Source organism: Myripristis murdjan, chromosome 10 (assembly GCF_902150065.1).
Source record: "Myripristis murdjan chromosome 10, fMyrMur1.1, whole genome shotgun sequence".
NCBI lineage: Eukaryota > Metazoa > Chordata > Actinopteri > Holocentriformes > Holocentridae > Myripristis > Myripristis murdjan.
This window is the reverse complement of record NC_043989.1, coordinates 22,319,222-22,341,106: the sequence shown is the minus strand read 5'-3', so window position 1 is coordinate 22,341,106 and position 21,885 is coordinate 22,319,222. Positions and strand designations below refer to the sequence as shown.

At 42.1% G+C, this 21,885-nt stretch overlaps 4 protein-coding genes and 1 pseudogene across 7 annotated transcripts in view; all 5 read right to left on the bottom strand.

Annotated features, from left to right (window-relative positions):
- The window catches only part of LOC115366073 (protocadherin alpha-C2-like), a 187,040-nt gene that overhangs the window by 57,544 nt on the left and 107,611 nt on the right, over window positions 1–21,885 (bottom strand). The window contains exon 1 of one of the 4 annotated variants that reach the window (XM_030061298.1): window positions 6,924–9,444. The exons of 2 other annotated variants lie outside the window; for them this stretch is intronic. In XM_030061298.1, the coding sequence (XP_029917158.1) occupies window positions 6,924–9,305 (2,382 nt within the window). In that variant the 5' untranslated portion in view covers window positions 9,306–9,444. Of the gene's footprint in view, window positions 1–234; window positions 2,689–6,923; window positions 9,445–21,885 lie in introns of those variants that run through there. One more of the 4 variants, XM_030061303.1, reaches the window with a different exon arrangement.
- LOC115366074 (protocadherin alpha-8-like) lies at window positions 51–6,407 on the bottom strand. Its single transcript, XM_030061305.1, has 2 exons — window positions 3,672–6,407; window positions 51–234 (listed from the first exon to the last, which is right to left on the bottom strand). The coding sequence occupies exons 1-2, from the start codon at window positions 6,048–6,050 to the stop codon at window positions 217–219; spliced, it is 2,397 nt and encodes a 798-aa protein (XP_029917165.1). The 5' UTR covers window positions 6,051–6,407; the 3' UTR covers window positions 51–216.
- On the bottom strand, window positions 10,538–13,347 carry LOC115366921 (protocadherin alpha-3-like). The gene has a single exon (XM_030062591.1). The coding sequence runs from the start codon at window positions 13,004–13,006 to the stop codon at window positions 10,538–10,540; it is 2,469 nt and encodes an 822-aa protein (XP_029918451.1). The 5' UTR covers window positions 13,007–13,347.
- Window positions 14,631–17,340, bottom strand: LOC115366920 (protocadherin alpha-10 pseudogene; annotated as a pseudogene).
- On the bottom strand, window positions 18,890–21,384 carry LOC115366919 (protocadherin alpha-3-like). Its single transcript, XM_030062589.1, has one exon. The coding sequence runs from the start codon at window positions 21,281–21,283 to the stop codon at window positions 18,890–18,892; it is 2,394 nt and encodes a 797-aa protein (XP_029918449.1). The 5' UTR covers window positions 21,284–21,384.

Below are 21,885 nucleotides of genomic sequence, written 5' to 3'. Positions count from 1 at the left end.
GACAGAGTCCTTAGAAAACGTGTGAAATAGACCAACGAGAATGTCTGTTACCATGTAAGCCTTGTGATGTGTTTACACTGCACAACGTTTTGAAACGAGAACTCCATAACATTAATCAAAAACAGCCAGTTAAAGAATATGAAAGAAATTTGAAGAATTGAAAACGCACAAACGCACACACATACATTTCAGGAAAATAAATTGTTAAAGTATTGTTCAGAGAGCGCAACATACCTTCTCTTTGCTGGGTAAAGTCTGAGTCCTGTTGAAAGTGTCTCCCCCATTAATACTGATCAGCTCCGCATCTAAAGGCGGAAACGGCGCGGGGAAAACCACCACGTCACTCTTCAGTGTGTCTGAGCTGAAACACACGTCATACTGCTGAGTCGATTTAGAGTAAGACCAGCTCCCGTCAGGGTGGGTGGTGATCATTGGGGCGCCGTACCTGCCGAAACTGCCGTCTGTCCTGTGGCATTTCACAGCTATTAAACTGACGAGGCTCAGCAGAAAGATCACTGACACCGACACAATGGCGATCAGCAAATACAGGTTTAAATCGGAGAAGCTCTCCTCCTTTATCGGTACATGTCTGAACTGAGTCTGGATGTCAGCTGTGCCCTCAACCACCACCACATCAATAGACACAGTGGCTGACAGGGAGGGCTCTCCGTTATCACAAACCAGCACCACCAGCGGGTGAGTTTTCAGGTCATTGTCACTCATTCGCCTCTTAGTCCTGATTTCCCCGGTGCTGGTTCCGATTCGGAACAGGTTGCTCCCTTTGGGCTCAGAGATGTGATAAGAAAGCAGCGCATTGTAGCCAGAGTCGGCGTCCACAGCCCTGATCTTGGCCACAAAGTAGCCCGCTTCAGCAGAATAGGGAATGTTCTCACTGTTAACGGAGCCGTGCTCAGAATAGGGCGCGAGGATCCCGGGACTGTTGTCATTCTCATCCAGGATGAAAACGTTGACAGTCACGTTGCTGCTGAGCGGAGGAACACCAGAGTCTGTGGCCTGAACTTTAAAGTGGAACGTCTTTAACTCCTCATAGTTAAAAGACTGCAGGGTGACTATTTCTCCTGTCTCCGAGTTGATATTTACCATTGAGGCTGTCTGGATATGTTTGGGGGGACTATCAATTAAAGAATATGTCACTTTAGCGTTTCCATTCAAATCTGCATCAAACGTAGTCATAGTGTGAATGATACCTCCAACTGGACTATTCTCTTTCACATAAACATTAATAAGAGGTTCAAGGAAACGTGGCGCATTGTCATTGGTATCTGAAATATGAACAGTAATAACGCTTGTGCTCGACACAGGCGGGGTCCCTTCATCAGTAGCAGTTATCGATATATTGTATTCAGAAACACTCTCTCTATCAAGAGGACCGTCCACCAACAAGGAATAATAATTTTTATAATTTAATTTTAATTTAAATGGCACAGAGCCAATTAAGTTACAGTTAGTGATGCCATTTTTACCTCCATCTTTGTCAGTTACAGTCACCATAGCAACAACTGTACCTATTTCAGTGTCCTCTTTCACCGGACTCATAAGAGATGACACCAAGATTTCAGGAGAATTGTCATTGACATCTTTGACTTCTACTAAGATTTTAGCATGTGCACTGCGAGGAGGTGTCCCCTTGTCTCGTGCTTGGACCCGAAACTCATATGCTTGATTTTCCTCATAATCAATATTACCTGTTACAGCAATTGCGCCAGTTTCAGGGTTCACGGAAAACTTTTCATGAGGGTTGAAACGTCCTCCTTCTGTAAAAGAGTACACAAGCTGGCAATTAATACCTTCGTCTAAGTCAGTGGCGCTCAGTGATAATAATGTGCTTCCAATCTCTGCATTTTCAACAACCTGAACCTTGTAGAGGGGTTTACTGAAAGAAGGGGAATTGTCATTTACATCCATGATATTTACTCTAATCTGTAAAGATCCTGATCTAGCAGGTTTACCTCCGTCTATAGCGGTCAGTGTGAGTTCAATAACAGCCTGCTTCTCTCGGTCTAAAGGTTTCTGCAGCACCAATTCAGCAGATATACTCTCCTCGTCACTGCTCTGTACATCCAGAGTGAAATACTCATTTGAACTTAATTTGTAAGCTTTTACCGAGTTACTGCCTATGTCTGCGTCATGGGCTATCGGCAGTGGGTAACTTTCCCCTGTATACGAAGACTCGTATATATCAATTACTCGTATTTCTTCCAGAAAAAAAGGGTAATTGTCATTAATATCAACAATATTCACTTCAATTCGACGGAGGCTGCGAGGATTACTCAATATAGCCTCTACATTTAAAGAGCACTTTATTGTATCAGGACAAAGCTCCTCCCGATCTATCCGCTCGTTAACAATGAGAATTCCAGTTTTCTGATTTACTTCAAAGTACCGCGTTTTATACCCCGAAATAATCTGCAGACCTTTGGATTCCAGTTCCTGAGGATTTAGGTTTAAATCCTTTGCGAGATTCCCCACTACCGTGCCTTTGTCCACCTCCTCTGAAACTGAATAGGAAATCTGAGCCACAGACCAGTCACACACACAAAGCAGCGCGACAAGAAGAACCCTCAAATAAGCCCACTGTTCTCTAACAGCCATCGTTTAATCCAGCGATCAGAGTCCAAGTTGCCGTCTATATCCAAAAAACGTTAGAAATGTTAGGTTATATATCCATTCTTGTTGCCGGCTCTAACCGAAGCTCGACTCGATCCGCTGTTCATCATGCACTACGAGACTACTGTGTTTTCTTTTTAATGAGCGGAAGAGGCGTTTCGGAGATACATCACATTATTTTTCTGTGGTCTCCAGCGACACCATGTGTTACTTTGGTGTACCCTTTACATAGCACATGTAAGAAGAAATACTTATTTCATGATCCAATAAACTGAGGAACCAAACAACAAAAATTAATCGGTAGGTTTCAAGAGATCTGAGCTATGCGAGGAAAGAAAAGGAAGAAGAGATCAATGTCACCACACCAGATACATAATCAATATAATGACGATTAACACAATTTGGCGTGGCATTAATGTAAAGGACAGTTACTTTACAGTATAATTTACTCCTTTGTATTGCCCATACTAAATATTTTCCATGAACTGTACTTTATCCCATTCAGGACGATGGACAGCAAAGTTCTCAAGAAAATCTGCCAAAATCATTGGTCAGGAAGCGACACAAACTGTCAGTCACAAATGAATGCAATATTTCAATGCTGAGAATAATATGGCTGAGAAGCAGAGAGAGAGCAAAGTGTTTCAGAACCATGGACAGAGACTCACGGTGGTTGTCCTGCCGTTCTTTAGTGGTGTAATTAATTTTAGGTAATTGTAATAACATGCAGTGTGCGTGTGTGCGTGTGTGCGTGTGTGTGTGTGTGTGTGTGTGTGTGTGTGTGTGTGTGTTGGCCGAGTAGGGGGTGGGGGTGTTTGATTCCAGTTACAAACTATACCGGGCAGAGTTACACTTTGACTCCTCTCTACAGCGTCACAAAGAGCCATAAAGATTAAGAATCAGGTTTTGGGGAAAAAAAACCCGGAGGAGAACGAAAAATGACTGAGGTTTTGGGATAAATGACAAAACACAATTGCGTATGAGTAGGAACAAAAACTTTTTTGAGTTTTAGAAACTGTACTAACAACAGAGGCGTAACTTACCTTCTCTTTGTTAGGTAAAGTCTGAGTCCTGTTAAAAGTGTCTCCTCCATTAATACTGATCAACTCCGCATCTACAGGCGGAAACGGCGCAGGGAAAACCACTACGTCACTCTTCAGTGTGTCTGAGCTGAAACACACGTCATACTGCTGAGTCGATTTAGAGTAAGACCAGCTCCCGTCAGGATGGGTGGTGATCATTGGGGCGCCGTACCTGCCGAAACTGTCGTCTGTCCTGTGGCATTTCACAGCTATTAAACTGATGAGGCTCAGCAGAAAGATCACTGACACCGACACAATGGCGATCAGCAAATATAGGTTTATATCGGAGAAGTTCTCCTCCTTTATCGCTACATGTCTGAACTGAGTCTGGATGTCAGCTGTGCTCTCAACCACCACCACATCAATAGACACAGTGGCTGACAGGGAGGGCTCTCCGTGATCACAAACCAGCACCACCAGCGGGTGAGTTTTCAAGTCATTGTCACTCATTCGCCTCTTAGTCCTGATTTCCCCGGTGCTGGTTCCGATTCGGAACAGGTTGCTCCCCTTGGGCTCGGAGATGTGATAAGAAAGCAGCGCATTGTAGCCAGAGTCGGCGTCCACAGCCCTGATCTTGGCCACAAAGTAGCCCGCTTCAGCAGAATAGGGAATGTTCTCACTGTTAACGGAGCCGTGCTCAGAATAGGGCGCGAGGATCCCGGGACTGTTGTCATTCTCATCCAGGATGAAAACCTTGACAGTCACGTTGCTGCTGAGCGGAGGAACACCAGAGTCTGTGGCCTGAACCTTAAACTGGAACGTCTTTAACTCCTCGAAGTTAAAAGACTGCAGGCTGACTATATCTCCTGTTTCTGAGTTGATGTGCACGACTGACGAAATCGGAATATTTCTTGGATAAATATCTATCAGTGTGTATGCTACTTTTGCATTTTCATCTGAATCAGGGTCAAACGCTCTTATTGTATAGAGAGTGGCCCCTGTGGGACTGTTCTCTTTCACATAGACATTAACCACGGGCTCTGTAAAAACAGGTGAATTGTCATTGACATCAGAAACGTGAACAACAATAAAACTGGTGCTGGAGAGAGGAGGGATTCCTTCATCTGTCGCTATAATGGTGACATTATAATGAGGAGTAGTTTCTCTGTCTAAGGATCCATCTACCAGTAATGAATAGTCATTTTTGTAGTTCGACTGAAGTTTAAACGGAACAGACCCGGCAAGCTTACAGTTAGTTATGCCATTGTTTCCTCCATCTTTATCAATAACTGTAACCAAAGCAACGATTGTCCCTATCTCTGAGTCTTCTTGTATTGGGGTCGTTAGTGACGTTATTGATATTTCTGGGGCATTATCGTTGATATCAACGATCTCTATGAGAAGTTTTGCATGCGCACTACGAGGAGAATGGCCTTGGTCCTTTGCTTGAACCCTAATTTCGTAGGCAGTCGTGTCCTCATAGTCTATTATGCCCTTAACAATAATTTCACCTGTTTCTGACTTTATATCAAATATATTAGATGGATCATTATTCCCTTGTTTGATAAAGGAGTACAAGAGCTTGCTGTTCATGCCCTCGTCTAAATCGGTTGCATTTAACTTTATTACCACTGTTCCACGTGCAGCGTTTTCACTAACTCGCGCTTTATAAAGCTGTTTGCTAAAAGCAGGTGCATTATCATTAGCGTCTATTACATTTATATTCAACTGCAATGTCCCGGATCTCGGAGGTTTACCTCCATCTACAGCGGTCAGGACCAGTTTAATAACAGGCTGTTTCTCTCGGTCTAAAGCTTTTTGCAGGACTAGCTCAACAGAGAGACTGTGTTCTCCACCACTCTGCACATCTAGTGAGAAATGTTCATTAAGACTCAGTTTGTAGCTCTTCACGGAGTTACTCCCCGTGTCAGCATCTACGGCTATAGGGAGGAGATATCGCTCTCCCGGTGACATAGATTCAGAAATATTCAAAGAATAGGACTGTTCAATGAAAGCTGGTGCGTTGTCATTTCTATCTAAAACACTGACTTCAATGCGGTGTGCTTTCATTGGATTGATTAATACAGCCTGTATATTTATGGAACACTTTACAGTGGTTAGACAAATCTCCTCTCTGTCTATCCTCTCGTCAACAAAGAGGTTTCCGGTCCGCAAATTTACATCAAAATATTTCTTACTGTAACCCGATACAATTCGGAGATCCCTTGACTCCAGCTCCTGCACATTGATGTTTAAATCCTTCGCGAGGTTCCCCACTACGGTGCCTTTGTTCACCTCCTCGGAAACGGAGTAAGAAATCTGAGAGGCAGTCCAGTCACAGAGACAAAGCAATGAAACGATTTGGATCCAAACATGTCCCCTTTGTCCTTGAACACCCATCGTTGTTTGAACAGAATAACTTAATCCCAGCAATCATTCATCTCCAAGAGCTATCGCAAATCCGGTAAAATCCTTAATTTTCAGGGAAAGAGTCGCTTTACTAGCAACAGCACCATCTGAGTGTATATCTTATTGAAGCGACAATGGAAGTGACGATGATCATTTTCTCACGAAGGAAGGAGGAGTTTTAATAGACATGGCAACATTTGATTCTGTGGTCTCCAGCGACACCACGCGCTCACTAATGAAACAAGAAATCTCTAGTTGGGATAATATGTTTTATGTTGAAACAGTAATAGTTATTGTTTGGAGTAAACGTCACATATGTAGCTATGTAAATGTAGCTAAATCAAATATATGTCCACATTACAACTTAAATGATTAGCAAAGGAGCAAATGTAAATGAACCTTTAAATCTTTACAAATGTGTTACACAAATAAGTCTTTCATTGATACCAGGGGCTAATTTTAATAAGACACAGCTTCAAAGGTTAAAACCTAGGCCTACATTACTACACAAGCAGACCATAAGAGTATGAATCAGTCCCCCCGACTTTAGAGACACGCTTCAGCACCATGGAGAGAGCCCCTGTGAGATGGAAAAAATACAACAGTGGCTCTGCAAAAATGTAGGCTTCCGAACATATTTTCACAGCAAAATACTTTCAAACGACAGTACCATAAAATTCAACCTGACAGCAAGTTTAAACAAAATGGAAAAGATGAAATAACTTGATGATTTCAACACACACACACACACACACACACACACACACACACACACACACACACACACACACACACACACACACACACACACACACATTTCAGCAAAAATAAATTGTTTAAATTTGTTCAAAGAGCACCACATACCTTCTCTTTACTGGGTAAAGTCTGAGTCCTGTTAAAAGTGTCGCCCCCATTAATACTGATCAGCTCCGCATCTATAGGCTGAAACGGCGCGGGGAAAACCACCATATCACTCTTCAGTGTGTCTGAGCTGAAACACACGTCATACTGCTGAGTCGATTTAGAGTAAGACCAGCTCCCGTCAGGGTGGGTGGTGATCATTGGGGCGCCGTACCTGCCGAAACTGCCGTCTGTTCTGTGGCATTTCACAGCTATTAAACTGATGAGGCTCAGCAGAAAGATCACTGACACCGACACAATGGCGATCAGCAAATACAGGTTTAAATCGGAGAAGTTCTCCTCCTTCATCGGTACATGTCTGAACTGAGTCTGGATGTCAGCTGTGCTCTCAACCACCACCACATCAACAGACACAGTAGCTGACAGGGAGGGCTCTCCGTTATCACAAACCAGCACCACCAGCGGGTGAGTTTTCAAGTCATTGTCACTCATTCGCCTCTTAGTCCTGATTTCCCCGGTGCTGGTTCCGATTCGGAACAGGTTGCTCCCTTTGGGCTCGGAGATGTGATAAGAAAGCAGCGCATTGTAGCCAGAGTCGGCGTCCACAGCCCTGATCTTGGCCACAAAGTAGCCCGCTTCAGCAGAATAGGGAATGTTCTCACTATTAACGGAGCCGTGCTCAGAATAGGGCGCGAGAATCCCGGGACTGTTGTCATTCTCATCCAGGATGAAAACGTTGACAGTCGCGTTGCTGCTGAGCGGAGGAACGCCAGAGTCTGTGGCCTGAACTTTAAAATGGAACGTCTTTAACTCCTCATAGTTAAAAGACTGCAGGGTGACTATTTCTCCTGTCTCTGAGTTGATATTCACCATTGCAGAAAGAGGCACTGAGTTACTGTTATTGTTCAAAATTGAGTAGCTCACCAGACCATTTTGATTAACGTCAGCGTCAACTGCAGACACCGATTTAATAATTACACCTACTGGGCTGTTCTCTCTTACATAAATGTTAACGACGGGGTCTGAGAACCAAGGTGCATTGTCATTCACATCAGAAACGTGAACAGTAATGACAGTGGTGCTTGACAGAGACGGACTCCCTTCGTCACTAGCTGAAATGGTGATGTTGTACTGGGGAGTGATTTCTCTGTCGAGAGCCCCGTCAACTACTAAGGAATAATAATTTTTGTAATTTGTCTCTAATTTGAACGGAACTTTGTTAATGATTGCGCATTTCACTTCACCATTTTGGCCGCTGTCTCTATCCAGAACAGATACTAGAGCAACAGCTGTACCAAGTTTTGTATCCTCCTCCACTGGATTGAGCAATGACGTCACACTGATTTCAGGAGCATTATCGTTGAGATCCACTACTTCCACCAGTATTTTACAATGAGCAGACATCGGGGGTTGAGCTTTGTCGTTTGCTTCTGCACGGATTTCGAAAGCTGTGTTTTCCTCAAAGTCAACATTAGCTTTGACACTAATTGCACCTGTTTGTGGATCAATCTGAAAAATTTCTAATACGTGGTCCTGTCCCTTACTTCTTAGAGAATACAATATCTCACCATTTGCCCCTTCGTCTGCATCGGTTGCATTTATCGTAATCACCGTTGTCCCAGCTGGTGTGTTTTCAAATACGCGAGTTTTGTACAAAGGTCTACTGAAAACTGGAGGGTTGTCATTTATGTCTAAGACATGTACAATCACCTGTGACGTGCCAGACCTCGGTGGATTTCCTCCATCTATAGCAGTCAAAGTGAGATGTATCACGGGCTGTTTCTCTCGATCTAAGGTTTTCTGTAAAACTAATTCAGCAGACACGGTTTCTCCTCCTTTAATTGTAGTCAGAGTAAAGTATTCATTTGCTGATAATTTTAAGGTATTAACGGCATTCTTACCAACATCTGCATCAACTGCCTCCGACAAAGCGAATTTCATTCCAGTTAGCGTGTTCTCTGCTATATCTACAGCCTGTGATTTTTCGGTGAAGATTGGATCATTATCATTCACATCTAAAATATGTATTTCTAACCGATACAGCTTGAGTGGACTGTTTATCACCGCCTCTACGTTGACTGTGCATTTCAGTGCCTTGGCGCAGAGCTCCTCTCTATCTATCCGCTCACTGACGTAGAGAACGCCTGTCTTTAGATTTACGTCGAAATATTTTCTTCTTGATCCAGTCACAATCTGAAACATACGATACTCCAACTCCTGGACACCGAGGTTAAGATCTTTAGCAATATTTCCAACAGAAGTCCCTGGAGTCACTTCCTCTGAGACGGAGTAGGACAGCTGTCCGGACACCGATTCCCAGTAACACTCCAGCAGAGCAAACAGCAGATATGTAACAATAGACGTCCTGCTCCCCGGGAAAGACATAATTCCATATAATGTGGTGCAAGCATAGGTCCAAATCTAAGAAATTCCGTCACAAATATCACTTGTATTGACTAAAACCGAACAAATAAGACACAACAAAATATTAACATATATATAAAATAGATCAGCCTTCAGTCCTTTCTCACTCGCTCTTCGTCTCTCTGTGACAAAGACCCGAGAAGCCAAGCCATCCTCTGAAACTGGGAGGAGCATCAACACCCGAGGAAGAAAATATCAGTGTTACGGTCTAAAGTGTCGCCACGTGGGGATTTGACATTACTGCACTAATATAAAAGCCACAATGACTGGATGGGATTTTTCACCACAATTAAAATGCCATAATTTTTTTGGAAAAAACAAACAAAAAACAAAACAAAAACAAAAACAAAAATAATCTGGGCCACACAATGCAAAGACAGTCTTAAAGCATCTAGTGAATGCCATTTTGACCATTTTGATGTTTCCGCTGGTTGCCTACATATGATTGATACTGGCTTATTTTATAATCATTACATAGACGAAAAATGTTCTAAAGAATTGAGTATAAAGGGCGTGTGAAGGGAGATTTTTCATGGTCCCTTTTAAACTTGAAAACAGCGGCCTTTCAAAGAAAACGATATAAACAATTGTCAGTGCAACATAACCCGCATAACAAATGATAACATATCAATTCAATTTAAAAATAAATAAATAAATAAATGAACCTGACCATTGTAATATGGTTCTGAACGAAAACAAATACGCTTCCAAAATCACTGTTTTTGCGGTCAGTGTAATGAAAAAAGGATCACGGTTGCTGTCAGTGGAAAGATGGAAGGGTTTATCATAATATACAGGAATCTACAGCAAAACATGAAAAGAAAAAAGTGACAAATTTGAAGCTGACTCACCATCACCAACATAGCCTCCAGTTCATCGTCTCGATGCTTTTACAAACAAAATGAAGGCACGCAACTGGTTAAGATACTAACGAGAAAAAAAGACAAAAGAAATACTGTGTCGATTCCCAAGCTCTGCTTCTCTGAAACATACTCATCATTCACACATTTGAGAATGAGTAGACAAAAAAAAAAAAAAAAATCATTAAATAAATTCGATTAGATTGTTTTATACCTATTGATATGAAATTAAGCATTACATGAGGATAACTAATACACGAATTTATTGTCAAGTTGCACCAATTTCATTACAAAATCTAACAAAATCAAAGAACGCCGGGAGAACGTAGGACGTCAGCACCATGGAAAGAGCCATTCCCAATGAATCAATGCACACAGCTCCAGTATGACCAAATAATTAAACTGATGTGTCATCACTCTTACCTTCTCTTTGTTAGGTAAAGTCTGAGTCCTGTTGAAAGTGTCCCCTCCATTAATACTGATCAGCTCCGCATCTACAGGCGGAAACGGTGCGGGGAAAACCACTACGTCACTCTTCAGTGTGTCTGAGCTGAAACACACGTCATACTGCTGAGTCGATTTAGAGTAAGACCAGCTCCCGTCAGGGTGGGTGGTGATCATTGGGGCGCCGTACCTGCCGAAACTGCCGTCTGTCCTGTGGCATTTCACAGCTATTAAACTGATGAGGCTCAGCAGAAAGATCACTGACACCGACACAATGGCGATCAGCAAATACAGGTTTAAATCGGAGAAACTCTCCTCCTTCATCGGTACATGTCTGAACTGAGTCTGGATGTCAGCTGTGCTCTCAACCACCACCACATCAATAGACACAGTAGCTGACAGGGAGGGCTCGCCGTTATCACAAACAAGTACCACCAGCGGGTGAGTTTTCAGGTCATTGTCACTCATTCGCCTCTTAGTCCTGATTTCCCCGGTACTGGTTCCGATTCGGAACAGGTTGCTCCCCTTGGGCTCAGAGATGTGATAAGAAAGCAGCGCATTGTAGCCAGAGTCGGCGTCCACAGCCCTGATCTTGGCCACAAAGTAGCCCGCTTCAGCAGAATAGGGAATGTTCTCGCTGTTAACAGAGCCGTGCTCAGAATAGGGCGCGAGGATCCCGGGACTGTTGTCATTCTCATCCAGGATGAAAACGTTGACAGTCACGTTGCTGCTGAGCGGAGGAACACCAGAGTCTGTGGCCTGAACTTTAAACTGGAACGTCTTTAACTCCTCGTAGTTAAAAGACTGCAGGCTGACTATTTCTCCTGTTTCTGAGTTAATATTTAGCATTGAGGCTGTCTGGATATGTTTTGGGGAATCATCAATTAAAGAATATGTCGCTTTAGCGTTTTCATTCAAATCAGCATCAAACGTAGTCATAGTGTGAATAATAGTTCCAACTGGACTATTCTCTTTCACATAAACATTAATAAGAGGTTGCAGGAAACGCGGCGCATTGTCATTGACATCTGAAATATGAACAGTAATAATGCTTGTGCTCGACAGAGGCGGGGTCCCTTCATCAGTAGCAGTTATCGAGATATTGTATTCAGAAACACTCTCTCTATCAAGAGGCCGGTCAACCAACAAAGAGTAATAGTTTTTATAGTTTGATTTCAATTTAAATTGCTCCGACCCAGCCACTTTACAGTTAGTGACGCCATTTTTTCCTCCATCTTTGTCAGTTACAGTCACCATAGCAACAACTGTACCTATTTCAGCGTCCTCTTTCACTGAACTCATCAGAGACGACACTAAGATTTCAGGAGCATTGTCATTGACATCAACTACTTCTATTAAAACTTTGCCATGTGCACTGCGAGGAGGTGACCCCTTGTCCCGTACTTGAACACGAATCTCGAATGCTTGATTTTCCTCATAGTCGATATTCGCCTTTATAGTTATTGCGCCAGTTTCATGATTCAAGGAGAATTTTTCAGCGGGGTTGAAACGTCCTCCTTCTGTAAAAGAGTACACAAGCTGACTATTGACGCCTTCGTCTAAGTCGATGGCGCTCAATGATAATAATGTGGTTCCAATCTTTGCATTTTCAACAACCTGAACTTTGTAGAGAGGTTTACTGAACAAAGGGGAATTATCATTTGCATCCATAATATTTACTCTAATCTGTAAAGATCCTGATCTAGCAGGTTTACCTCCGTCTATAGCGGTCAGTGTGAGTTCAATAACAGCCTGCTTCTCTCGGTCTAAAGGTTTCTGCAGCACCAATTCAGCAGACATACTCTGCTCGTCACTGCTCTGTACATCCAGGGTGAAATGCTCATTTGAACTTAATTTGTAAGCTTTTACCGAGTTACTGCCTATGTCTGCGTCATGGGCTATTGGCAATGGATACCTCTCCCCGGGATACGAAGACTCATGCATATCAATTGCCTTTATCTCCTCTAGAAAATATGGCGAATTGTCATTAATATCAACAACATTCACTTCAATTCGACGGAGGCTGCGAGGATGACTCAGTACGGCCTCTACATTTAAAGAGCACTTTATTGTATCAGGACAAAGCTCCTCTCGATCTATCCTCTCGTTAACAAAGAGAATTCCAGTTTTCTGATTTACTTCAAAGTACCGCCTTATATATCCCGAATTAATCTGAAGACCTTTGGATTCCAGTTCCTGAGTATTTAAGTTTAAATCCTTTGCGAGATTCCCCACCGCCGCGCCTTTGTCCGCCTCTTCTGAAACTGAATAGGAAATCTGAGCCACTGACCAGTCACACAGACAAAGCATCGCGACAAGAAGCCCCCTCAAATAATCCCATTGTTCCTGAGCAGCCATCGTTGTTTAATCCCAAGAACCGAGCCCAAGTTACTGCCTATATCCAGCACACGTTAAAAGTAAGGTATTGTATATCCAGTCACGCAAAAGCCCAACCCGAGCGTCCACGGCTCCATTCGCCTGGTTCCTCTTTTCACACAGCGCTGTGAGCTGATGCTGTTTTTTTTTTTTTTTTCATGAATGGAGGAGGAGTTTTAGAGATGGAGTAATTTTTTTCTGTGGTCTCCAGCGACACCACGTGTTACTTTGGTATATGGTTTCGAATATCCCAAAGAAAAGAGGAAGTCGTCGTTATAATTTGTAATGAGCTACATAAATAAGAAACAACGCCTTTGAAAAAACACCACAGTTAATGGGTATCCCGCAAATGATATAATATGTAGGCAGACGATATGAATCATATCAGTGAAACAATCAGTACAGCGACTAAGTGTAGATGATCATTCTAAAATATTATTTCACATTGTTCTTATAGCTGTTGTACATTGTCCTTTGCTATGCAACAAATATTAATCAAAAAGAAAAAAAAAATGAACTACTCAAAATTGTGGCATGTCACAATGTCAGGAGCATGGACACAACATAAATCTGCTCATGTTCTTAAAATCAAATCTAAACATATTAGTGCCCATGAAGAGAAGCCAAGAAGTTCTGCAATATTTGAGAAATGTAATGTTGTATAAAAATTGGATGAGTCACCCATTAATACAGTGGGCTACAACAAGAAGAGAAGAGAGTACCTCTGCAAATAGACAGGAGGAAAAAAATGTATATGTATGACAAAACAAAAACAAAAATATACATGATAATGATAATAAATTATCTCTGTGTGCAATGCAGAGACACAGAGAGGTGACCAACTTGGACCACATAACTTTAAAATTTGAATTTCTCGTTCTAATGAGGCGGTTATGCACTGTATGTTTTGAAAGAGGGGTGTTCCATCCCTCCAGTAGAGTTCAAGAAACTTGCAGAAGCTACGCCAAAGTTAAATGAAGCTATTCTGGAAGCTTGTGGTGGCCCAACACCCTACTAAGACATTTTATGTTGGTTTGTACTTTAATTTGGCAGCTGTCTGTTATGTTTAAAAAAAAAAAAAAAAAAAAAAAGGCTGCATGGCAGAGAAGAATGTTTACTGATATGAGGCATAGCTTACCCATTCTATATTGAATCGGTAGGTTAAAAGAGATCTGAGCTATACAAGGAAAAAAAATGTAGAAGAGATCAAAGTCACACCATAAAAATAATCAATACAATGACGATTAATACAATTTGGCGTGCCATTAATAAATTATGAAGGATAATTACTTTACGGTATAATCTACTCCTTTGTATTGCTAATACTAAATATTTTCCATGAACTATAGTTTATTACCATGTCAGAACGATGGACAGCAAAGTTCTTAAGAAAATCTGCCAAAATCATTGGTCAGGAAGCGACACAAACTGTTCGTCACAAATGAATGCAATATTTCGTTTCTGAGAAGAATATGGCAGAGTAGCAGAGAGAGCAAAGTGTTTCAGAACCATGGACAGAGACTCACGGTGGTTGTCCTGCCGTTCTTTAGTGGTGTAATGAATTTTCTATGATTCTCAGAAATTTTACAAACTATCCCGGGCACATTTACACTTTGACTCCTCTCTACGGCGTCACAAAGAGCCATAAAGATTAAGAATCAAGTTTTAAGTTATCGAGGACAAAAAACCCGACGGATAACGAAAAATGATTAAGTTTTGGAAACACTGATAAAACATTATTGCGCATAAGTAGGAATAAAAACTTTTTTGAGTCACAGAAACTATTCTAACAACAGAGGCGTGACTTACCTTCTCTTTGTTAGGTAAAGTCTGAGTCCTGTTAAAAGTGTCTCCTCCATTAATACTGATCAACTCTGCATCTACGGGCGGAAACGGCGCGGGGAAAACCACCACGTCACTCTTCAGTGTGTCTGAGCTGAAACACACGTCATACTGCTGAGCCGATTTAGAGTAAGACCAGCTCCCGTCAGGGTGGGTGGTGATCATTGGGGCGCCGTACCTGCCGAAACTGCCGTCTGTCCTGTGGCATTTCACAGCTATTAAACTGATGAGGCTCAGCAGAAAGATCACTGACACCGACACAATGGCGATCAGCAAATACAGGTTTAAATCGGAGAAACTCTCCTCCTTCATCGGTACATGTCTGAACTGAGTCTGGATGTCAGCTGTGCTCTCAACCACCACCACATCAATAGACACAGTGGCTGACAGGGAGGGCTTTCCGTTATCACAAACCAGCACCACCAGCGGGTGAGTTTTCAAGTCATTGTCACTCATTCGCCTCTTAGTCCTGATTTCCCCGGTGCTGGTTCCGATTCGGAACAGGTTGCTTCCCTTGGGCTCGGAGATGTGATAAGAAAGCAGCGCATTGTAGCCAGAGTCGGCGTCCACAGCCCTGATCTTGGCCACAAAGTAGCCCGCTTCAGCAGAATAGGGAATGTTCTCACTGTTAACGGAGCCGTGCTCAGAATAGGGCGCGAGGATGCCGGGACTGTTGTCATTCTCATCCAGGATGAAAACGTTGACAGTCGCGTTGCTGCTGAGCGGAGGAACACCAGAGTCTGTGGCCTGAACTTTAAACTGGAACGTCTTTAACTCCTCGAAGTTAAAAGACTGCAGGCTGACTATTTCTCCTGTCTCTGAGTTGATATTTACTGTTGCAGAGAGTGGCAAGGTGTTGTCATTACCGTTTAAAAATGAATACATTACTTTGCCATTTTGGGCGACGTCAGCATCGAACGCAGTTACTGTTGTAATGACACCCCCTATTATATTATTCTCTTGCACGTAAACATTGATTATGGGCTCTGTAAATTGAGGTTTATTGTCATTTACATCTGATACATGTACAGAAATAACGTTAATGCTAGAGAGAGGGGGGCTCCCTTCATCAGTTGCAGTGATGGTGACATTGTATTTAGATGCGCTCTCTCTGTCAAGAGGACCGTCAACCACTAAAGAATAATAGTTTTTATAATTTGATTCTAGTTTGAAAGGTATATTATCTTCAGTTTTACAATGCACCATTCCATTTTTTCCTCCATCTTTATCGAAAACTGATACAAGTGCAATGGCAGTACCTACTGAAGCATCCTCTTTCACCGTTTTTAAAAGTGACGTCACTGAAATCTCAGGGGCATTGTCATTTACGTCCAGAACTTCAATTAATAATTTTGCATGTGAGGTCATCGGAGAAGAAGCACCATCACTGGCTTGAACTCGAATTTCAAAAGCATTATTTTCTTCAAAGTCAATGTTTCTTTTATTTGTTACAGTTCCCGTTTTTGTATCGATGGAAAACAGATCTGCACTTTTACCCCTTCCTATCTCACTAAAGGAATATGATATTTCTGCATTTTGATCTTCATCTAAATCAGTAGCATTCAGCGTTATTATCCACGTGCCAATCGGTACATTCTCATAAACACTGGCTTTATAAAGTGATTTACTGAAAACAGGAGGATTATCGTTAATGTCCAATACATTTACTATAATAGTCATACTGCCAGATTTGGCAGGATTTCCTCCATCAACGGCGGTCAGCGTGAGTAGAATCATAGGCTGTCTTTCTCTGTCTAATGCCTTCTGTAGAACTAATTCAGTAGAAACACTCTCTCCTTTGTGCGTAGCGAGGGTGAAGTATTCATTTTGGCTAAGCTTGTAAGTATTTACAGTATTTTTTCCGACATCTGCATCGTAAGCTGGCTCTAAAGGAAATTTCGTCCCTTCTATTGTATTCTCGGTTATGTTAATTATCTGTGACGTGCTTAAAAAAGACGGGGAATTGTCATTTACATCTAAGATGATAATTTCAATACGGTATAATTTCAAAGGGTCATTAATGACTGCTTCAATACTGAGGGAGCATTTGGTATCATCGGCGCACAGTTCCTCTCGGTCTATCCTTTCACTGACGTACAGAACACCACTACTTAGATTTACCTCGAAATATTTTCTCTTTGATCCAGTAACAATATGAAACATGCGGGATTCCAATTCGTGCACATTCAAGTTTAGATCCTTAGCGATATTTCCGACAGAGGTCCCCGGGTTTACCTCTTCTGAAACGGAGTAGGAGAGCTGGCCACACACCGCTTCCCAGTAAATATCCAGTACCAGCAACACCAAACATAACACAGTAAAGCTCGCTCTATTGTGTAAATGCATGATTCAATACAGCGAGAACAAATCATAGATCCAAGCCAGACAAATTGCTCCAAAATTTCCAGGTTAAGAGAAACATCCACATAAACGATGCAAATGCATTTGTAACATCCAACAAGAAAAAACGATTATCGCACCGTACTCTGTCGCCCTGCGTTTGTTTGCAACAAAGCCCCGTGGAACATCCCCATCCTCTGAAAGTGGGAGGAGCCTCAAACCACCAAAATGAACGTCCAAATGTCACGGTCTACAGTGTCCCCAAGTGGACAATGAAAATACCTTCACTCAGCACCAAACCACAGCAATGTAATGACCTCCACGTTACTAAATCTTCATAAAAAAGACTGGACTAATAACAAATTATGGAACAAACACATATTTAAGTTGCTGAATAAATAAACAAACAAACCAAAATAAGTAAATAAATTAATAAATACAGAAACGGATAAACTATTGCTATTTCTACTACTATTGCTACAACTAATACTTATTATTATTATTAGTAGTAGTAGTAGTAGTAGTAGTAGTAGTAGTAGTAGTAGTAGTTTATTTTATTGAGCAGTTTTAAATAAGTACATTAACAATTAACAATTTCAAGTTAAGTGCATAGCAATGACTTAATTTAGTTGACAACCCAGGAAACTATGAATTCACTAGTAGTCACACTTGTGAAGCATTGCTCTTCATTATTAAGGATCAAGTTTTTCCTCCTTCACCCTCCACCCTCAATATTGCAAACATCTCAAAGACACTTCGCCTCTGATCAGAACCATGGACAGCGGTAACCACACTAACGTGAGGCTGGAGCCAGTGGCGTGCACAGGAATTTTGAAGGGCAGGGGTGAAAATGAAAAAGGGCACTCTGCCTAGGGGGGTCCGGGGGCATGCTCCCAGGGGAGAAATTTTTTGAAAATTGTACATTTAAATCCATCAATCTGGTGCCTTTTGAAAGCAAAATCAAGCTAGATAGAATAACAGTGGTGCTCCGACCTATAGGTGTAGGGCTATGTGAAAATACAGGTGAAAAAAAAAAAAAAAACTCTTGAATTGCAACTCTACTGTGACCAAATACACAGCAGCAGCGGCATTTTCAAACAGAGGGCATCTTTAGCGCGGCATTTTCAACCAAGAGGGCACTAGGGGTGCAGCGTTTTCAACCAAGAGGGCACTTTAGCGCGGCATTTTCAATCAAGAGGGCACTAGGGGTGCAGCGTTTTCAACCAAGAGGACACTTTAGAGCAGCATTTTCAACCTAGAGGGCACTAGGGGTGCAGCGTTTTCAAACAAGAGGACACTTTAGCGCAGCATTTTCAACCAAGAGGGCAATGGGGTGTAGCGTTTTCAACCAAGAGGGCAATTTAGCGCGTCAATTTCTACTAGGAGGGCATTTAGGGCGGCGTTTTCAACCCCCAAAAAAGGGGGCACTTTAACACGAGATTTTCAATCAGGAGGGCGGGGGGGCGGTCAGAACAAAACGTTATGGGAACTAAATCCATTTCATAAACCTACATCTTCAGTTGTATATTATCATACACATTTATTACAAAAGCCCATTAGAAATCAATTTATAAAAAGCGATTTGACTCAAAGCCATGTGATATCTAATTTTAAAAATACAAGAGGCGCACCTTTTCCCATATAATTCTTAACATTAATAAAGGAAACAACTTCAAAAATATGTCATGACATCCTTACCTTTTCTTTACTGGGTAAAGTTTGAGTCCTGTTAAAAGTGTCTCCTCCATTAATACTGATCAGCTCCGCATCTACAGGCGGAAACGGCGCGGGGAAAACCACCACGTCACTCTTCAGTGTGTCTGAGCTGAAACACACGTCAAACTGCTGAGTCGATTTAGAGTAAGACCAGCTCCCGTCAGGGTGGGTGGTGATCATTGGGGCGCCGTACCTGCCGAAACTGCCGTCTGTCCTGTGGCATTTCACAGCTATTAAACTGATGAGGCTCAGCAGAAAGATCACTGACACCGACACAATGGCGATCAGCAAATACAGGTTTAAATCGGAGAAGCTCTCCTCTTTTATCGGTACATGTCTGAACTGAGTCTGGATGTCAGCTGTGCTCTCAACCACCACCACATCAATTGACACAGTAGCTGACAGGGAGGGCTCTCCGTGATCACAAACCAGCACCACCAGCGGGTGAGTTTTCAGGTCATTGTCACTCATTCGCCTCTTAGTCCTGATTTCCCCGGTGCTGGTTCCGATTCGGAACAGGTTGCTTCCCTTGGGCTCGGAGATGTGATAAGAAAGCAGCGCATTGTAGCCAGAGTCGGCGTCCACAGCCCTGATCTTGGCCACAAAGTAGCCCGCTTCAGCAGAATAGGGAATGTTCTCACTGTTAACGGAGCTGTGCTCAGAATAGGGCGCGAGGATCCCGGGACTGTTGTCATTCTCATCCAGGATGAAAACGTTGACAGTCACGTTGCTGCTGAGTGGAGGAACACCAGAGTCTGTGGCCTGAACTTTAAACTGCAACGTCTTTAACTCCTCATAGTTGAAAGACTGCAGGGTGACTATTTCTCCTGTCTCTGAGTTGATATTTACCATTGCTGAGAGCGGCAACAAGTTGCTATTACTGCCTATAAATGAATAGCTCACTTTGGCATTTTCACTGACGTCAGCATCACTTGCGAACACAGTTTTGATAGTTGCTCCAACAGGACTGTTCTCTTTCAGGTAAACATTAATCGAAGGCTCTGAGAAGCGAGGCGCATTGTCATTGACATCAGAAACGTGAACAGTAACAACGCTCGTGCCAGAGAGAGATGGGGTCCCCTCATCCGTCGCTGTGATGGTGACGTTGTACTGGGGAGTGATTTCTCTGTCAAGTGACTCGTCAATCACTAAAGAAAAATAGTTTTTATAATTCGTCTCTAATTTGAAAGGAACCTTATTTGTGATCTCACATTTAATTTCACCGTTTTTGCCTCCATCTCTGTCAAGAACTGACACGAGTGCAATAGCTGTACCTACATTAACGTCCTCTTTGACTGCGTTGAGCAGTGATGTCACACTGACCTCAGGAGCATTGTCATTTACATCCATCACTTCAACCAGCACTTTACACTGTGCTGCCAGTGGAGGCTGACCTTTGTCTGTAGCCTGCACACGAATTTCAAAAGCGGGATTTGTTTCAAAGTCGACTTTTCCTTTCACAGTTAATGTCCCTGTTTCCGAATTAATTTCAAACATTTCTAAGACGTGATCCTGATCTTTTGAACTTAAAGAATATGAAATATCCCTGTTTGCTCCCTCATCGGCGTCTGTTGCACTTACTGTTAATACCGTAGTGCCAAGAGGTACATTTTCTGTGATAGCTGTTTTATACAATGATTTAGTGAACACTGGGATGTTATCATTAATGTCTAAAACGTTGATTATTATCTCTGAAGTGCCGGATTTTGGAGGTGTTCCGCCGTCTACAGCGGTAAGTGTCAGTTTAATCACAGGTTGTTTTTCTCGGTCTAATGCTTTCTGCAGCACTAACTCAGCAGACACGGTGTCTCCTTTGTGCACCGCTAAAGAAAAATGTTCATTTGGGTTTAGCTTGTATGTACTGATGCCATTTTTCCCGACATCAGCATCGTGCGCCGACAGCACGAGGAATTTGGCCCCTGGCAATATACTCTCAGCTATATCAATAGTTTGTGATTTTTCACTGAATGATGGGTAATTATCATTCACATCAAGAATGCTAATTTCGATGCGGTAAAGCTTCAATGGATTGTTAATCACGGCCTCTACATTTATTGTGCATTTTGTGGCTTTCGCACAGCGCTCCTCTCTGTCTATTCTATCATTGACGAAAAGAAGACCATTCTTCGGATTTACCTCGAAATATTTTCTCTTTGATCCATTGACGATCTGAAACATGCGGGATTCCAAGTCTTGTACACTAAGGTTTAGATCCTTAGCGATATTTCCAACAGAAGTCCCCGGGTTTACCTCTTCAGAAACGGTGTAGGAGAGCTGTCCGGACACCGCTTCCGAGTAACACCCCAGCAGCACAAACACTACATTTATCCAAAAGGAGTTCCTTCTACTCGGTAAAGGCATAATTTCATACAAAAGGAAAGCATAGATCAAAGTTTCTAAGTTTCCGCCGTTTAAGCGCGTCAAACGTAGGCTATAGAAATTGGAACCAAATTACATGTAATCTGTCGGTGTACTTGGTCCTCGTTCTGTTCCGTCTGCTTCTCATTCTAACAAAGCACTGAGGAAAAAAAAAAAGACTACTCATTTTATCTGGGAGGGGCATGAGGAGCGAAGTGAGGATATTTCAATGTTATGGTCTACAGTGTCGCCACATGGACACTTGACAAAATTACAGTTATTATATATCAACACAATAAAAAAGCCATCTGTAATTCAAGTCACCACAATACAATCTATCCGATTTCGGTGAAGAAAGAAAAAGGAGAATCTTAAATAAGTAATTCCTCATCAGCCTGATTTCAGTTAAATATGGTGTGATCATCATCTATTTCATCATCTTGGAGAGAGCATTACAATAATGATTCAAAATTGAAAAAGGATCAGGAATACACAAAATATTGGATCTGACTTAAAACATGTCAGAACAAACAAACAAACAAAAAATAAATAAATAAATAAATAAATAAATAAATAGAAAGATGCACGCGTTCTTGAAGTTAAAA